General features: G+C 41.3%; 1 protein-coding gene across 1 annotated transcript; it reads right to left on the bottom strand.

The window, feature by feature from the left end:
• Positions 1-76: 76 nt before the first annotated feature.
• On the bottom strand, positions 77-13584 carry LOC145447855 (carboxypeptidase B-like). Its single transcript, XM_080326120.1, has 12 exons — positions 13441-13584; positions 12121-12187; positions 10943-11011; positions 10788-10844; positions 7589-7699; positions 7313-7513; positions 5837-5947; positions 4155-4361; positions 2070-2156; positions 1912-1996; positions 358-470; positions 77-290 (listed from the first exon to the last, which is right to left on the bottom strand). Exons 1-12 carry the CDS (start codon positions 13521-13523, stop codon positions 207-209), a joined length of 1275 nt encoding a protein of 424 aa, XP_080182246.1. The 5' UTR covers positions 13524-13584; the 3' UTR covers positions 77-206.
• Positions 13585-19492: the final 5908 nt, after the last annotated feature.

Here is a 19492-nt window from a genome sequence, read left to right as displayed (position 1 = left end):
GCATGTAAACGTCTTTGAGTGCCTCTCAGACGGAAACATTTTCGCATTCGCTCATGATTAAAACACAGGTCGAAGGTGCGGTACAGCAGTGATTCTTATTTCAATTTGAATGCTGACTACCCCAAAACGGAAGATTTACAATTTCCAACTGTTTTTTTCCTAAATTAAGCTTCGAAATATCATCTTGTAAAGATCATGCATAACTTCTAATCTCTGTTAAGCCACAATTCGATTGCAGCGTCGCTGAAAGACCGAAGAGCAGCAGTTGTTTCCACGCAAACTGGCTCAATCTAAAATATGATTTGAATGATTTACAATATTACATGAATTCGTATTTGCAACATTGAAATCACGCACTTGATCTTCTGGAAGTAAAAATCCATACTCCCCGGTGTCGCGCAACTCTAGAGTGCAGGTCCACGGAACTCCTATGTCATAGGCGAAGTCTTTTGAACCACCCGACACGAAATCTTAAACGTGAAATGTCAGAGTTTCAGTCGGAGAATGTTGACTACGATTTCTTAACTTTGCAAAACTAATTGACGCATGACCTAGGGCAGTGGTTCTTAACCTGACTCCAGCCAGCCAGCTGCCCTCCCATCCCAGGGGGCGATTTGGATTTTGAAGGGGGCTGAACACACAGGGCGATATGAGGGGCGCTGAGTAAACTTGCGTCGCAGTAGCTGGTACGGTATAGTTCTCATAGAATCATATGCTTATATAATAGCGCAATGTAGCACACTAGTTCTGTTGCACAGACTTCTCATTGCAAATTTACATTCGACAAGATGTATCAAATCTCGAAGCTTTTCGTCGCGCTCGGCGCGAAGCATGCCAACGACGTTTGCAACATGTTTCCATAAATCTAGTGGTTTGTCAAATGAATTTAGCGAACTCTTATGCGCGTACTTTTGTATCGCAAATTCTCGCTTAACACACTCCCGTCACGCTAGATAGGGTTATTTTTAAGGATTTTATTAAACCAGGTACTGCATCTTGCAGCGCACAGCCTTAAGAATTTGGAGAAAGAGGCACTTCACCACATTTTAGAGTGAGGGCCTTTCGTACATCAGAGATGCCTTTTTCGGCCAAACTAAATATCCTCGCATTTGGGAGCTACACAATCGAATCGTCAGAATATTTCATCATCATAACATAAAGCATGATACTGTTTAGTGTTGCGAACCACGGCCTCACATGTGCAGTGTGCACTCTTTGCGAAAAAGGGAGAATATAAGCCCGTGATACGCGAAACAAAAACCTACCTCGGACTTACACCACGACATATATCAAACACAACATTTTAATACAAATGACTCTCGCACGTGGTGAAGTAGGGAGGTATGCATGTAGGCAAGTAGGATATATTTCTGGGCTATGTTCTCTTTGCATGTGCCATTTTTTGGGTGGGAAACGCACTCTTTTGGCTTGTATAGTAGGCATTGTTTTGTTTGGAGTACATTCATGCTACAGTTAAGAAGTGGGTGCAGTATTGCCCATATTTCATTAGTAAAGTGGTCATCGGGCGCAATTCAAGCACGAAATATTTCTCCAATAGTAAAGTCCCAACCCAAAAAGACCGACTGGACTTCGACCTAATTCCGTACAGTACTTAATATACGGGGGTGGGGGGCGCCAGACCTTGGCAGTTTCTGAAAAGAAACGCCGGAGGAAAAAAGGTCATGGACCTCTGACCTAGGACAGGGACATATAGAACTTATATATCTATGTATCCCTGCCTAGCGTGAATCGAACTCCCCTCATCGCCAAGTGAAAAAGAACCTACGAGACTGGTCACAAAATCAGATCACGCTTTTCCGCGTCTTGGCGCTACACAAAGTTATTGTCTCGTCAAAACTCATTTTCTATTTTTGTGCATCAATAGATTCTGCTGTCAACGTAAATTCTCACACAGACTGCTTGACCCTTGGCCGTACGTGTAGACGGTGCCGTGTACGCGATAGATTTCGTCAGCGGCTTGTTTGGCGTACTTCATCTGCATATAGGTTAATTTATAACAATGTAGTACATGTACAGTAGCCTACAAAAGCAGAAACAGAACAACTCACCAGGACATCAAGTGTGGGAGTCGGCACACCAGTGTAAGAACGTGGAAGCACGACCAGCTGCGAATAGCTGTGAACGCTCACGTACGCCTGCAATGAAAGACTTGTGTAAGCTTCGTCACATGCACGGAATGCGGGGCTTCTTATGGTGGAATGAATATGTCATATTTCGTGTTACATATAATAATAAAGCCATCTGCAAAGTTCAAAGTTCGTTTAAAAGTGTCAGTAATTTTCACATATCATTTTTCCCGTTGTTCGGGACAATTTATATAGGTTACTTTCAAGCAGTTTTGTACAGCACTTGCACCATTGTATATTATTGGACAAAAGTCCAAATTCTTGCATTTTGGAATTGAAATATAAAATTGAAATATATTTGACTGGCATGCAGGAAACGTGTCACGTACCGGCACCGGTCCACGGATGGGCAATTGAGGACCACTGATCAAGAGCCTATACCAGGGGTGGCCAACCTTTTCGGCTATATGGCCACATGAGATTTCCCAGCCATTGCGCGGGCCACTTAAATGTTGATTACATTTTATTAGTCTACCGATAGGAGCGAATCGCATTAGGTCCCCGTGCAAACAAGACTCATCTTATCAAATTCGGCAACAATTATGCCATAAAAGCTAATCGTAGATCAAAGTGCTAGCCGCGCAAAGCGCGAAAATTTCGCAAATATAATAAATGAATACGGTCAGTAATATTGTTGATTGCATATATGCCGAGTTGCCTCTATATACCGTTCGGCTGATTTGACAACCGGACGTATCAATATCGAAGGTTTCGGCGAAAATGCCTCGATCATTTCGCGCCAAGGTTACATCGCCGACGATTTTTCTTCGGGTACACACGCGAAGTCGCATGTTTTGCGACACAGTTAGACGAAAACAGTTAGACTCGACTTTGGAGAGGGTACCAATACAAAAACCAAGAAATTGAGTGACGATAAATCGCGTAAAATTCCTAGAAAATTTTCAAGTCGAATAAATGTTCTACTTAATGGTCATATACGAAGATTCTACGTAAATGTGGAAGGCCCCTGGCTACGATAATGTGTCGGAACAGATATTTTAGTCATCAACCTCCCAAATTTCACATTTGTATAGGCTAATAGAATTTTGGTTGGCATTGCAGGTTCACAATAAATTACATGGATAATTATTTTTTGATAATATAACAAATTTCGAAAATTACCTTGGGGGCCACTCAAAACCTTCTTGCGGGCCACGGGTTGGCCGCACTTGGCCTTTACTGATACAGTCAATAGCTACATACACTGTAAGGAAAGGAGCCATTACCCATCCCTCACCACTACACGAATTTTGCAGTGTTACGTACCGCAGTAACACTGTACAGCCCTTAATATTTCCGTGTGCCTTTTTTCGAAAAGATTACATGTGGAGCAAACGCATCTAATATGGTCACGACTCAGATTTCTGTCGCCGAAAAACTATGGCAGACTTACAACCCCATAACGAGGATTTAAATATAAACTCAAACATACGCACTCACACGCACAGACAAACTTGATAACCAGCCCATTGTTGCTATACGCAGCCAACCACGTGACCCAAGTCCCAATAATATCATAAATCAACGATATTTCGGTCCTAGGCAGAGAGGGTCAGCAACGAAGTACTTTAACTTTCTCGCGGTACTCAAGTAAGTTTCGCCCACTTGCACAGTTTACTTATACGGTTATAATTGTAGACCGCTTTCACTTCTACTTAACACTTTTTTTTTAGTTTTTTAGGAAACACTGGGTCTAAAATACCTAACTCTTATACTTTCTTGAAGACTACTACACCTGCTTGTACTTCAGTAGAAATTACGACGTTAATTCTACTTGAGTACAAATGATGACCACTTTAACCACATCTGTTCTTGGGCTGCTCACTGCCGGCTCGTCAATATATTCATATTTTCAGTCTTTGATCAAGTTTTCATGTTACCAGTTACCACGTATATCAGGTGTTACATTCGCTCAATTTTAGTTCTCCCATCTGGGTTTGGATTATCTGCATAATCCTTCTCAGAAGCTCTGGTATGAGAAGCAACATGTTATTCATTTGTGCTCACCATGATTTTGGATAAATGAGCCCGGGTGAAGTCGGCGAACGCTTTAACTTCTGGCTCGCTTTCCACGTAAGGACCTCTGTAAGTAATGGAGCACGAATCGCCCGACGAACCTTCTCCGCCATAGTTGGCGTCGCAGTTGCGGTTCGCGTCAGTACCGTAGCACTCGTCTCCTTCGTATTTCGACCTCGTTTTTCTCCACAGGCGTTCCTAAAATATACGTTTTCATCAAAACTCAAACTTTGTAAGTATGACTCAACTCAGAACGAAATAAGTCTATTGCAATGATTGGCGATGTCTATATTGCACGAAGGTTGTTAAAACTACGGCTAGGCAAAATCAAGCGCCCGATTGATTCGATCCAGAATCGAATATCATGATTCGAGTCGAGTCTAGTATTCCAGTATATCTCGTTATGACGCCATAAAAGTGTGAATGACGTGACAAGTTTAAACATGCGACCACAATGGAACTAATGCCAGCTGTCCAAATTCGGCGGGCTGATCAAGACTTCTCATAAATGTCATTCCCACTAACGTGCGCAGCGTTTTTCTATGTACTTCGGGCGCTGTGATACGATTGGCCTATAGGTTTCAAAGATTCCGCGGCGGGAAAAAAGAATAGAAATCAACCACGTTGATAATATAATTTCAGCACTCGGAAGTGTCTTTTTTCACTGTACTTGACTAGAATAAGTACAATTACAGTAGGCCTACTCACACCATTGCGCTCATTGTGCATTGACTTTAATTGTATACAGCTCATTCCGCATACCTGACCTATTAAATGCCGAACAACCAGCCTTACAGGAATAGAACTGTTTATAAATACCACATATAGGAAAATAGTTTTTAAGTCGCCTGTTATAAAGGGCTGTAACCATAAGCTATGTGTGGCGAGATAGCGCAGTGGTATAATCCGCGGCTGCAACACCAATGGTTACGGGTTCGAGTCCGACCCAGGTCGGTTTCAGCATTCCGATGCCTAAGTGCTGTAGGTTGACCTAGGCTCCTCCTCGCCACATCATTCGCGTCAGCGGTGTCTTACAAGAAGCCTAGAGTTGGTCCGTACTATAAGTCGGCAGTTACGGAAAATAACAAGAATATCGGCCTGGTGTAAATGACCATAGTATAGTTGACAAACACAATGAATACCCCCAAAAAAACAAGGTTCCGCGGTCACAGTCACAAGTAAATTATACTTTTATAGTTTTGACTGGAGTCAAATCGAGTCATTTTCAATTCACTACCGAGTCAGCTAATAGAATTTTCAGTTCAATCCGGTTCAACCCTCTTTTTTCAACTCTGCTCGAGTGATATAGTAATTTTCCTTTGTCTTCACAGTTTCTGACCTTATTTTTCAAGTATCAGGACTGATAGACGAAATACCAATAATGGGTAACTTTACTAATCTTCGAAGTTACAATGAAATGTCTGTCTTGGCCGTCCTATTCTCGAGTCATATGACTTGGTTCGAGTCAGGCACAATGACTCGAGTATAAGTCAATTCAATACGAAGATTGACTCGAGTCGAGTCGAGTCACCAAAGAATCGCGACTAGAGTCATTACAACCCTGCTGTTATATAAAGAGGAAAGGGATATGCATAAACTCCAGCGGACTATTGCGGATACTGAACCTGATATAAGAGCAAAATCACCGACATATCGTAATACAAACACCTTACCTCATCCCAGGAGTACTTGTAGCCGTCAGGATTAATGAGAGGAATTATGTAATATGTCAGGCTATTCAATTGCTTCGTGAAGAGCGGGTCGGTTCCATATCCTTCGAGCAACTGAAAATATTTACGGAGCGAACGTTGGGTTCTGGTTCGCCAGGGACACTAACGTACGTGAAAGGATCTTTACAACACGAACCCACGACGTGACATTACGAATTCGAAACACTCTGTAAATGTATACAATACTTGACTGGCTATAATACCGTGGTTCTCGACCTTACAGACTTCGCAGCTCTCTCTGATAATAATAAATTGTTTGCGGCACTCTAGCACTTTGAGTGTCCTGGGTGCAAGATTTGGAGAAAACTCGTGACTATTAAAAAGGTCATATAGCCTATCATATTACTGTTTATGGCAGAGGTGACTAATTATTTTCCGGAAGGTCAACTTTGAAGCAGAAAATACGTCAGCGGGCCGAGACGACACTTTAGACTAGCTGTTCTCAACCGGGGGGTCCGCGAACACTCTAAATTTGCAAAATGGTTAATAACCTAATTTGTATTGCTTTAAGTTAGAGAAATCACGAGGCACTTTCACTTCATCGCTGCTAAAACTTCAGGACTCACATTAACAGAATATACATTTTGTTGGGATTTGTGGGAAAATATAAATGTCGCAGTCATGCAGGTGAATCAGGGTGACTTCGACATGTTTGCAAAACCCATTTTCTCCAGTGATATACATAACCAATATTCCGGAATAACTTATAAAGATGAGCTGAATGCTTGATTGAAACGACTAGGCTGGACGTCGTATATGTATATTGTATATGTTCATTGTTCATGTTCATTAAAAAATCCGTCTCTCAATTTTGGTGCCATATCTGTTGCTATCATACCAAAATGTCTCGTCGGAAACGTTACGCGGTATTATTATATTCGCCATCACATATATCAGCGGAAATGGATTTCCGGCACTCGTTCATATCATATCGAAGACGCGGATTTTCGAGACACAATCACATATTTCAAGAGATGCAGAAATCGCTTTCAAATAAAAGTCTACCCAATTTCTACATAAAAAGTATGATGTTATTTTGAAGACAATACATTTTGCTGCTGTTTATCACTAGCCTATATACAGTTAATATTTGCACAAGACATATGACGGTTGCCCGATAATTGAGGTAGATTTGCTTTAAAATTTTGGCGGTCCGTGGGGGTCCGCGACGGTTCAAAAGGGGTCCGCGAAGACATAAAGGTTGAGAACCATTGCTTTTTAGACTATTTATGTTGTATTACGTGCCATTTCATTTCTAAATTGAAAGCAGTGTATTGCATTGTCAACACATGTCGCTAAGTGGCTGCGTCCATAGCTCTGTGTGGCTTGGGAGAAGTTCAAACCAGCCGTAGTTCGAGCCATCCCTATTACATAGTCTACATACCAACCTCTCGCATCATCCCTGTACTTCTATCTTACGTTTCGGGTGAAGCATTGGCAAAATGCCGGACTGATCCATTCTCTTGCATGGAAAGTGCAGTCGATCAAAATGGCTGGGTTGTCTGGATTAGTGGATATCGTCATCATGTGCATGTTACGGCCCTCAGTTGAAACTCCCAGTTGCTCGTACGTGACCAGCGAAGGGTACTCAGCGGATATGTCCGCCATCCACTGTTCAATCTATACACGGATTTAGATTCGCATGAATCAGCTGAGATAGCTAGGACAAACAACGATGCGATATCCCAGTTTTACCTCTTCTACTGGGTGATAGACGTTATAATCATGCACCAACTCATGGCCTGCCCGGCTCATTCGTCCTTTAACTTGATTATCCATAGCAGCTTGAACATCTTCGATCATAACCTTAACAAGGTCTGTGATTAGAAAAAGTCGGGTATCGGTTCGTAAAGTTCGTTGTACACAATTTATCCGAACCACTAATTGCAGTATATTGAGGGGTAAGACTACGAAATTCATATGTAATTTATCTTTATTCAATGTCATCTTCATACATGCAATACAGTATACAACTAAATGTGGGTTACTGGCCAGTATGACAATGGGCATGTGTAATTTGCGGCTTTCTGGTGTTTTATAGAGCATTACACTTGCATCCGCATGCGTATGTGGGGCTACTTCTCCACTCCAAATCTTTCGAGATGAACATATGTATTTGTGTTTATTATATACGTATTGAACTTGTTTCACCAGACTTACTGTCGAAAAAAGAGGACATATAAACGGCAAACTTATTCACCTAACTCTGATCGCTGATGAATTGACTAAAAAAAGGTCATTTTTTGAGACAGTGCTCGGAAAACCGGTTTCCGCGACTACTTTCCGTTTGCTTGTTCTTTTTATACAACTTTCGCGTCTGAACAGAATATGCCATCTTCACGAGTGGTAATTCAATATATTTCATTGGATGTTTCGACATTTCGCCCCCTATCGTCCTCAATCACCCGATTTGGTATTTTCACCCCCCCCCCCCTTCTGTTTCTCAAAATCGCCCACTGGGGATGATAGGGAACGACTGTACTATACCAATGGTCTTCAACCGGCTGTATCGTACACCCTAATGCCTAGGGTGTATACCAGAATGCTTCAAGGGTGTATCACTTGTGTGAGGTGATCTACAAACCAGTGTTGGTATAACACGAGTCACCTTCCTTGAATGACTTGATTGACTTGACTCAGAAATGTGGATTTATTGACTCGTTACTCGCAGCAGAATTTAGGAGTTAATTACAGGTCATCGAGTAATTGGTGTCTACTAAATAACTGTATATCTATTCGGATTGTTCGCGATACGCTGGTGTAACCTGCGAGAGAAACCAATCATTCAATGACTGTGCGAGTGTGCGTTTCACTTATCCTCAATTGCTATATCACAAATCAATTGGCCACAACGAAGTGACCAGAGCTTACTCACAGCTTATGTCTTCAAAAACTGTTAACGGGAAATCAAACGGCAATGTATCTCTGTTCCATAAACTGCCACAGTGCTCTGTGTCCACCTCAACCAGCCCTCTGGTATGATTTACCTCGACCGAATATATCGTGTATACGTTTATATTACTCGTCAACAATTGGAGCTGGCTATAATTGTATTTCATGATGTGTAGGGGCTACACGGCTAGAGTGTTGTATCATACCATATCAATTTGATTCAACTTTCTAAAGCAGTGGTTCTCAACCTTTTTTAGACACGCCCCCCTTTTTGATAGTGAAACATTTCGCGCGCCCCTTATCGTCACATCACAAAATCCAACAGGGATGCTAGCAACCCCATCGGATTGTTTGATGGCATGGAAGGTTATGACTGTTGATGAGAGAATTCAAAAATATGAAATCGGTCTATATATAGAGAAACACGCTTGGATTGGAGGTAAATCGGGCAGAGCCCGAAAAACTATTTCAGTTGGCCGCTTATTCACGTCCCCTTCAGATGCATTCACGCCTCCCAGGTTGAGAACCACTGTTCTAAAGTTTCGTACTCTATCCTCTATTTCGGCTACGCAGTTACTTGAGTAGTTTAGCAATTCTACGTATACGTGCTTGTTGCAGCGCCTTTTTGAATGTATATTTAGCTCTTAATATTGGTTAGTTGATTCAGATTAAATGGCGACCCAATCTGTGTTCCAAGCAGTTAGACCAGTGGTTCTCAACCTGGGGGGACGCCCCCCTTGGGGAGGCGTGAAAGCAACTGACGGGGCGCGAAGAAGCTGTAAACTGACAAAAAAATTCGCGCTAGGCGCAATTTACCTCCAATTCAAGCGTGTTTCTCTAAATATAGACCGAATATCATGTTTTTCCTCTCGTCAACAGTCATAACCTTCCACGCCATCAAACAATTTGTTGGGGTTGCTATAGCATCCCGGTTGGATTTTGTGATATGACGATAAAGGGGCGAGAAATTTTTCACTATCATAAAAGAGGGAGTGTCTACAAAAAGGTTGAGAACCACTGAGCTAGACAGAGGCGGGCAACTTCTCCAGTCGGCGGGCCGTATAAGGGAAATGAAGGTGGCGGGCCGGATTCCTGAATCGATACATTATTTGCGTATTTATCTACCTATACAAGGAATAAATGTAAACTTGAATTTTGTAGCATAGAGCAAAAACAGTATTTAATGAATTTATGAACGTAATGCACAATAGCGGTTGAAGTCAATGAGACATCTGTGGTTGATCTTTTAGTTCTGGCTCCATGTCGGACGTAGAAACTCTTAGTAAGGACTAAACCCAAAACACTAGTTAGATTCAAACCCAGCTTTGTCTTGTTAATGTCCGTGATCAAAACAGAACAGGTTCAAGGTTACCATTTTCAGGTTGGCAAATTTGGATTCATTAAGTGACGTAAAAATTTGTTCATATGTCAATGTCAGGTTGAAATTTCTCTTTCGGGGTAGAATCTGTCTGCGGGCCGCGCAAAATCCCGTCGCGGGCCGTAAGGCGTATGTTGCCCGCCCCTGAGCTTGCAAAATGCAACGACTTCGAATAATGCCCCGTACTTCGAAAATACAACTTGACTAGACGTGTGACTTGACTTGATTTGACTCTTGTCACCTCCAAAAATCGAGTGACTTGACTTGACCCAAGTCAATTTGTGCAATGACTTGAAATGACTTGTGACTTGTGACTTGTCCTTAACACTAGCAGACACCGCGACTGGGACACAATGAAACGAGCACCTTATGTTCATCGCAGAGGTGAACTATTTTTGATTTTTTTTTAGTCATCACGATTCTAGTGCGTGAGGGCGATTAGCAATGTTAAGTTTTTAGCCATCAGCTTTCAGCACAGACTACCCGTGAACATTACTCGTGCGCAATCGTGTATAGGTGTAAGAGTTGAAAGGGAGTACCATTCCAACAGCGGTTGAAGAGCAGTGTGCTATACTATTTTTGATGCTATTTTCAGGCTGCAGTGCCCCGTTTGACTATATTCACCTTGTAGCTTATATCTTCTTCACCAAGAGATTCTTTTACATTGCCAAGCACATGCCTGTTGAAAAGGGTTTACCAAATTATTATATCACTGTGACGTAGGCCTGTAGTAGACTATGTATGCGACCAATAACCATCGCTTTGATCGCAACTTTCCTTGGTATGAGTACATCCACAGGTTTTTCGATGTTGACTTCTTCTGCATACTTTGGACTCCAGAAGTCAGCCTGTAATTGCACAAAACTTTACATGGATAGTTATGTATTCACATAAGTAAAGGATAAATAATCATAAAGAGCTCTGAACGTGCTTGGTAGGCTACTCACTATATACATATTAGTAATGCAAGCACATGATCACAAATCAAATAGTCCTATCCATTGCGCTTCGAATATCCGGTTTACACCATCGGTGCTTTGCAGAGATAAGTTAAACTAAAAGATTGACGTTTTATTTGTATTATCGTCGAAAAGCAAACATATAAGTGACATGAAAATATTTTTGTGAACACAGATGCAGCACTGCGAATGTCTTCGTGAAAATTATATCAACGACTTGGAAAACCAATGAAATATATGTGGAGATCTCTACCAGAATGTGACATCTATTTATGACAATATCGACCGAATATTTAGGAGGGTAAGAAAGTACTATTCGCGGAATAAAAGACACATCATGCGATAGCCATGGCTTTTACGCCGCATGGTTGAATTTGATACAATTAATGCTTTAAAGGACTTTGTTTAAATCATGTTATAAGCATTGTTTTAAACAATACCTTTATCAATACTTTCAGAAAATTATGTAGCATAAGGATTCGGACGATTTCCACCCGATATAGTGAGCGTATACGATATGGAATGGTTGGAAGCCAAAAATTGTCGTCCGTTCAACAGTTATAGCATGTAAAGATAAAGATTATTTATCGGTGCGGAAAAGGGTGTTCTGGTGGTGATGATGATCGCCGACCGTAAAATTGCTGCATAACGATGTAGTCCTGGTTAAAGGTATTTTTGGTCCGTATAATACAGGGGTCGCAAGTCGATTTCATCAAGTGAGACATTTTACCCAATATTTTCAGTGGTCAATGTCAATCCAGTGTGGCATCACAATCAGAGATTCGTGACGTCATGGCTAAAAAGAACATATTTTAAACAAGGGCCATGTTTTATACATGCTTGTTTGAAATTGATTTTTGTTTGAAATGCACCCCAATCACGAACTATATCAGCTGAAAATACCGGCTACTTATGACTGAGTTGAACCTCTATCTATATCATAAACGGGAATCAATTAGCTTTCATACGGATCAATTAATAATTCGAAAGCCATCTACCTCAGGAAGTCGCTGGACGAATTTGACTTGTTCTTCACTTGCGGGATATATCGTGAGAACTTGGTCACTGTAATGAAAATTGTAATGTTGCTACTCGCAGAATAAATTCATGTGTGATAGTATGGCGCAGGGCCGAAACAGCACTTCATCAGCTCCTCACAAAACAAACGTTAGTCTTGGGTCCCCATATGATCGTAAACCAAACTTATCGGGCTCTGCACGAAAAACCTATTCACGACTGGCCTTTTGACCACTAACAATAGAGCACGCATTCCTGTTTAAGGTCCGTGCCCAATTGCTCATGTATGTGTGTGTGTGTGTGTGTGTGTGTGTGTGTGGTCACGGGAGACGCGAAAAAATTTCATACTGAGGATTGAATTTTCTCCATAATATTGGTCGTTGCATATAGTGCAAATAATTATTCATTATATCCCTTTCCACGTGATCAGATTTACTAGTAGAGCTTGGGGACGTGGTGACTTCAGATAGCTTTCGCAGGACTATTCCGAGCCTATGGACAACGGACAATTGAATGTCCAATGCATTTCGGACGTCATTTTTCTCTCCGCCCGCCCTCTCTCTCTCTCTCTCTCTCCCTCTCTCTCTCTCTCCGCCACTTGCTTCTAAATTAAGACTCTCTTTTGCAATGTAATCCCGATAAGTGCCACATTGAGTCAGTAATAATGATGTAATCGCAGAAAGCATTGTCGGAGATCACCAAGGAGGTCAGGCAGAGAGTAGACATGCTAGCTGCAGTTTTCTGTGGCGAGATAGCGTAGTGGACGTTCCACAGTTGCAACACCAGTGGGTTTCGAGTGCGATTCCGACCGAAATCGAATCCAGAATTCCCACCTACGAGTTTGAGGTCTATCTAGGCTCCTCGTCGCCACATGCTTACAAAAAGCAAATGGAACGAAAGTTGGCCACTGTACAGTGTACATGTCTACAAGCTTCAAGATTAGTAATAGTAGCAGGAAAGTAATATCGCATAAATGAACATAGTAGTCGAAACACCATGAATGCCAGAAACAACGGCTTCGACTTGCTCAGAAGACGGATGAGGGTTTTGGCCAAGGTTGGATTCTACGATATTTGCCCCGTCTGGTTTCGAACACAGTATTTAAAATATGATAATGAAATATATGGAATCTAATACGGAAATCATTAGAAGTCAGCTCGAATCGAGATGGTACGTCAAACAACTCCAATGTTGAACTTCTTGAGAAACTTGTTGGTCACAGTGTACAATACAATGTTCGAGTATTCGTGAAGGAACTGCTTAAATACGATTGCTTGTTCGGACCTCTTTTAATTTCTTACCCAGAATAGTCTTTTTTGCCATGACATTGAGTCAAGCATAACACGATTCCCAAAGCTACTTTAATCCAGGTTGACATGTTCATGTAATCATGTAATATTCAATCGTATACTGTCTGAATCTGAAAATGATTTAAGATACAGAATTATGGTTCTAAATTCCTTAGCTAAATGCTGGTCCATACTGATATCCGCCTATAACCATGCTGCTAGAGTCTGTAACGTATAAACGAGCACTGTCATCTAACATGCATATCTCGGCTACGGAAGCTGTTTGTCAACTTAGTGGGCTGTTATTCGTCATATTGTAGACATAACCCACAGCTATTGTGCATTCTAGTAAGCCATCGCGGATCACTGTAAATAATGCATCTGCGGAAATTGTCTTGCCAAAGCGTGGGGTACGCGCGTACCACCAGATGACCAGAGGCACGCGAGATAAATTTCGGTAGTACGCGAGCAACATCATTTATCTGGTAATGTCACATTTTTTTCGAATACGGATTATAACGTTTATGCGGGAAGAAATTTAAGTTTATTTAAGGATTCCCTCAAACCGCCATTCTTTTATACCACTCAGTCACGTCCCTGCCCTCAAGCTCGAAAATTTTAGCTATAATGAATTTATGCTCCTCTACTGCGGCGGTGATAAGTTTTAAGTAGCCCAATGTATATCTCATATCAGTTGTTTCAGGTCTAATGTCATTTGCTTGTTATGAAAGCTATACTTGACTAGCGCCATTTTAATCTTCAGTGTGGTGCCTATGTGCATTTGTGCAATGATAAACAGGCTATAGTTTATGGGACTTTATGGGACTGTCGATGATCACCGTGAAGCGGACTTCTGGGTCTGACAACCTGATTATGCATTGCACTAGAGTCTAGACCAGTGGTTCCCAACCTTTTTGTCTTCATTCCCCACTTCAGATTTATTCCGAACCTTCATTCCCCACCAGGACCGTAACAGCACTTTGTCATCCCCGCCCAAAAAGCGTTGGTCTTGGGCCACCAGACCCCCCTCTGAGCCTGTACGCTTTTTCCCTGCAACTTATCAGCTATACATTGGGTCCACTGTTTAGTGCGTCGCCTTATTACGACTAAACGCGCGAAGCGCGAAAAATTTATATAATTTGTGTTTGAATCGGCAAATATGATCGGGAATTGCATATATTTTGCTATCAATTTTTTATCCCTCTCTGCTCACGTAATCAGATTTACCGGTAGAGATGAGTGAGGTGTGTCGGAAAAGGTATGACCCCTAAATAAGAATTGAACATCTTCGGGCAGATCCGTTGGTATATTGACATTATGCTATTTCGTGACCTCCTATATCTGCTATGTCAAAAGATATGGAAATCGCCAAAACTAAAAGTCACACACGATTTCAAATTGGTATTGCTTTACTGGGAAATAATTTTCCCAGTGGTATGGCATTTGTCCTTAGGGGTTCAGATCGCGAGGACAGGAACATTCGGCGCCAGCCATTTATCCAATTAAACATATATGTATATTGTACATATATAGAAGTTTTGGGTCACCAAAAGGGCATTCCTTCTCGGCCAAGGTCTTCTCGCCGCTGATCGTTCTGGCACACTTCTCGGAGTTGCATGTTACATGGCCTATGCCGTAACTCCATATGCCTCGGTGCGTCGTGGCACAGTAATGTCAGACGCTGAAGTCTCCATTTCTATAAGTTCTACGTATTTTCACGGGGCAAGGGAACCCAATAATCAGATATTCGACAATATTAAATCGCGCAACAAGCAACACGTGAGCAACACGCAATATCATTTTCGATACATACATTCCAGAGCAGTTAACTGGCAACGGTAATTGCCCATGTGTCTCCGTGAATATGTAGACTGTCCTGTATATAATTTTGAACAAATGCGTCTATTCCCCGCCAGAAACCATTGAATTCCCCACCAGTGGGGAATTCCCCACCGTTTGGGAACCACTGGTCTAGACTATTAAAGTTCTTTCCAGGCAACAGATTCATTCTAGTATGCTAACGTCGCATCCAGTAGTGTCAAAAATATTCCATACTTTCGTCTGTACGCATGTACCTTTCCAAAACAATTTTAAATAGATTTAACTGTGGATAAGCGCTAAATGTGTGAAATGATGTTTGAGAGTGTAAATACATAGTTTGGTGTGTGTTTTGTCTTTTCAATTGTGTATATTTTGCTACATTGTTTTTAAGGGGTACGTCTTATATGCGGATAGATCGAAGGGATACGCAATATGAACAGGCTTGAAACCCCTGCGTTAGACCAATACATTTACATTTCCGTCGACAGGCGAAGAAGTTGTTGCATCATTCTTTCGTAAGATGAATATACATTGTGACACGACAGTTTCGCGGATCAGACACGAAAAACCTCAAATTGAGACTAGTAAACTGAAGAGATAGTATACGAAAGACATGCTTAAAGAATCATATTATATAATTGCACTTCCCCGTGCTATCGAGGCCACTACATTAGGAGACAGATAAGGGTAGCTTGAAAGTTGAACACCTCAACTTTGAATAAAACCATGATGGTTATCAGTCGGTATTATATCTGAAAAATCCAATGGTGCGCAAACGTATGGCCTACGACAGTGGTTCTCAACCGGAGGTCCGCTGACCCCCTGTGGTCCTCGAAGTATTTTCAGGGGGTCAGTGAAGCCTCAAAATAGTTGATTTGTATTTTCTTCAATTCGAAAATCACGAGGCAGTTTCCCTTCATTACCAGTAAAACTCCAGAGCTCACATCAACAGAATCGCAGTCTGAAATGAAATATCCTACTGTGCAGACTCATTTTAATTGCTAAATAGCCAATAGCCCACTGATACAAACATTTTGCTGTTTAGAGATGTTTTGTAGGGGATTGTGAAAGAAAATGTAGGATGAGTAAGGTCAATCACGGTGGCTTTGACATGTTTACAAAAATCAATTTTGTTCTGTGACATATAGAACTATTTTTCCATAATACCTTCAAGATAAGTTGCTAGATAGAAATGACCAGACTTGACGCTATATGTTCATTAAAAAAATTGTTGGTCAATTTCGGTGTCATATGTATTGCGATCATACCCAAAATGTGTCGTCGGAAGCGTTACGCGTTATTATTTCATTCGCCATCACCTATATTGGTGGAAATGGATTTTCGGCACTCGTTAATATCAAATCGGAGGCGCGGATTTTCAAGACAAGACCACGTATTTCAAGACATGCAGTTGCAGAATTCGCTTTAAAGAAATAGAAGCCTACCCAATTTTTACAAGAATAGTATTATTTTATTTTCAAGAAGAGTCATTTTGTTGCTGTTTATCACTAAGCCTACAGTCGTCCTTTGCACAAGACAGATGACGATTGCACGATATAATTGAGCTACATTTGAAATAAGACTTCGTGAGGGTCCGCGGAGGTTCGTGATGGTCCGAAAGTGGTCCGCGAAGACAAAAAGTTTGATAACCACTTGCCTATGATAAGAATCGAATTTATCATCGGAGATATCCTGCATTTGCTCGTTAATACCCACAACGCGTCTTGGTTCATTTTTGCTGGGGCGTGAACCTCTTGTTGGATTGGATACGACTTGAGTGAACTGCTGACGCGTAACCCGCAATAGATCATTATATTCAAGTCTACGATTTAAAAATCTCTGAAATCAAATCTACTCTAGTGATATAGAATGACTCGCATTCATAATATAGTAATTTTTCTCAGTCTCGACAGTTTCTGGCCCAATTTTCCAAGTATCAAGACTGATAGACGAAATACCAATAAAGTGGTAACTCTACTATTCTTCGAAGTTACAATAAAATGCCTGTTTTGGTCATCCTAGGTTCGAGTCATATGACCTGATTCGAGTCATGCACAAGGACTCGAGTACAAGTCGAGTCAATACAAAAATTGACTCGAGTCAAGTCGACTCACAAATAAATCGCGACTCGAGTCGATGACTCGAGTCATTACAACCTTACGACTTGTATAGCACGGCCCGAACCCGCAACCCATTGATGTTGCAGCTGTGGATTATACCACTACGCTACCTCGTCAACAAGTAAATCCAGACCCACAACTCACTCCTGAAAAATGCTGGGTCGATGAAGCCTAAACTTTCTTATCTCTGCAAAGAAGAATCTGCATTTTCCACGCGAACTATGGTTAAAACTATGTATTAACGGGAACCAAATTATCCAGAATAATAAATTAGATTTGCATTTAAAACCATAATTCCTGATATATACTTGAGAATCGAGTCGAACAAATAGGCTTCTGTTCTAATTAGGATTTAGAGCACATATATGTAAGCCTACAAAGAAACTCTCGTTCCTTTTACGTCCGCTAGCGAATATTTCACATCGATTGCTTGGGTCTGTGGATACCAATGTTCCCTCTAATTCCCTTGGACGACAGTGCGTAACGACTAAAAAATAGATCATCACTTCAACACGGCGCAGCTTAGATTTTCTTTGCGCGAAGACCGTGTCAGCATTGCGCAATTGCGCACGTGTGCAGCTTAGAGGGAATATTAGTGGATACTTTTTCCAATTAAAGGTGTCACTGGTTAAAACTAGAACTGTAGAACTACTCACTCTTCAAAATCCGCAACTAGAGCTAAAACTAGAACTACTTACTTTTCAAAACCCGCGACTGGAACTAAAACTAGAACCAACGAAAGCATTTAAAAATTAATACATCGCAGAATATAGCGCAAACTTCTGACTTAGCCTGCCAACTTAATTCCTGCTTCTCATTCCTAAAAAAATAATTGACCACCTCTAACGTAGGGATTCCCAAGTTAAGGGCCGTTCTGAACTGGAGTTTGTTCTCCTAGGCAACACAATAATACTTATTTGATCGGAAATATCAGACATAGATTCGGCATTTAAAAAGGACGCGGTTTCAAGTTTGAGATGGGAGAGATTTCGACCTCAAAAACCCAACCGCTGGCTACGCCACTGTTAGTGGTGATGACTCTGAACTAGTAATGGCCGCATCATTCAACAGAACACCAGTATCTCGATTCGCGCAAAACGACGACACGTGCTTTAGTTGTTCGACAACTAATTTTTTTGAAACGTGAAACTAAAACTAGAACTACTGAATTTTCAAAATCTACAACTAGAAGTATAACTAGAACTACTAAAAAAAACGTTAGTTAGTTGATCCTCAACTAACTAAATCAGTAGTTTGTACAAGTAGACATGAAGGATCTTTGGAAATCGTACATGTAAGGAAAACCCCTGCGAGAGCAACATTTAGTTTGGCATCGAATGCGCTCACAATATCTCAAGATGAAATTTATGGATAATAATTAGATAATATATATTACATATATTCACTTTTATATATTTCAAGGTCGGCGGCAAAAGATACTAACGATATTAATATTAATGAATGTAATGTACTAATAATACCATAGAACACTGGTTCCCAACGTGGGCGATATCGCCCCCCAGGGGGCGATTTGTCGGTCCAGGGGGGCGAAAATAGCCAAGGGGGCGATAGGGGGGCGAAAACGGACGAAGGGGGCGATAGGTGGGCGATGGCGCGTTGAAATGGCTATATTGGCGTCCATGACCGTAACTGCCACACCCAAACCCCCAATTGGGATGGGGGGCCCGAGCTCGAAGGGAACCCACAATTTTTTCGTGAATTAACATTAATTATAGAGTATTATTTTGGAAATTTAGGCAACTTTTTCAAAAAATTTTCGCGCTGCGCGGCATTTCGTGGTCACGTATTTATTGCTTATTGGATACCCTTCCTCCAAGAAATGATACGCATGAGTTATAGAAATGGACATCTCGGCGTCAGCCATTATCACACCATGACGCACCAAGACATATGAAGTTTCAGGCCATGTAACATACGACTCCGAGAAGTGTGCCAGAACGAGAAAACCTTGGCGGAAATGGACTGACTTTATGTTGACCGACTTCGATATATATACGATATACATATATATATTTAATTGTCCATAGGCGCCTAAATGGCTGGCGCCAAATGTTCCTGTCCTGGCAATCAGAACCTCACAAAAAAATCCCATCTCGCAGAGA

Source organism: Botryllus schlosseri, chromosome 10, assembly GCF_051294905.1.
Source record: "Botryllus schlosseri isolate E-star chromosome 10, Bs_hap1, whole genome shotgun sequence".
NCBI lineage: Eukaryota > Metazoa > Chordata > Ascidiacea > Stolidobranchia > Styelidae > Botryllus > Botryllus schlosseri.
The sequence above is the reverse complement of the archived record's forward strand: the minus strand, read 5'-3'. Positions and strand labels throughout refer to the sequence as shown.

Bases quoted from the DNA above. Each gene is read 5' to 3' on its own strand.
- LOC145447855 (XM_080326120.1), bottom strand. From the start codon at position 13,523: ATGAACATGTCAACCTGGATTAAAGTAGCTTTGGGAATCGTGTTATGC. The intron at 12,188-13,440 runs GTAAGAAATTAA...TTTTCATTACAG, and splicing joins GGCAAAAAAGACTATTCTGG to TGACCAAGTTCTCACGATAT. The intron at 2,157-4,154 runs GTGAGCACAAAT...CTTTCATTGCAG, and splicing joins CTCATTTATCCAAAATCATG to GCGTACGTGAGCGTTCACAG.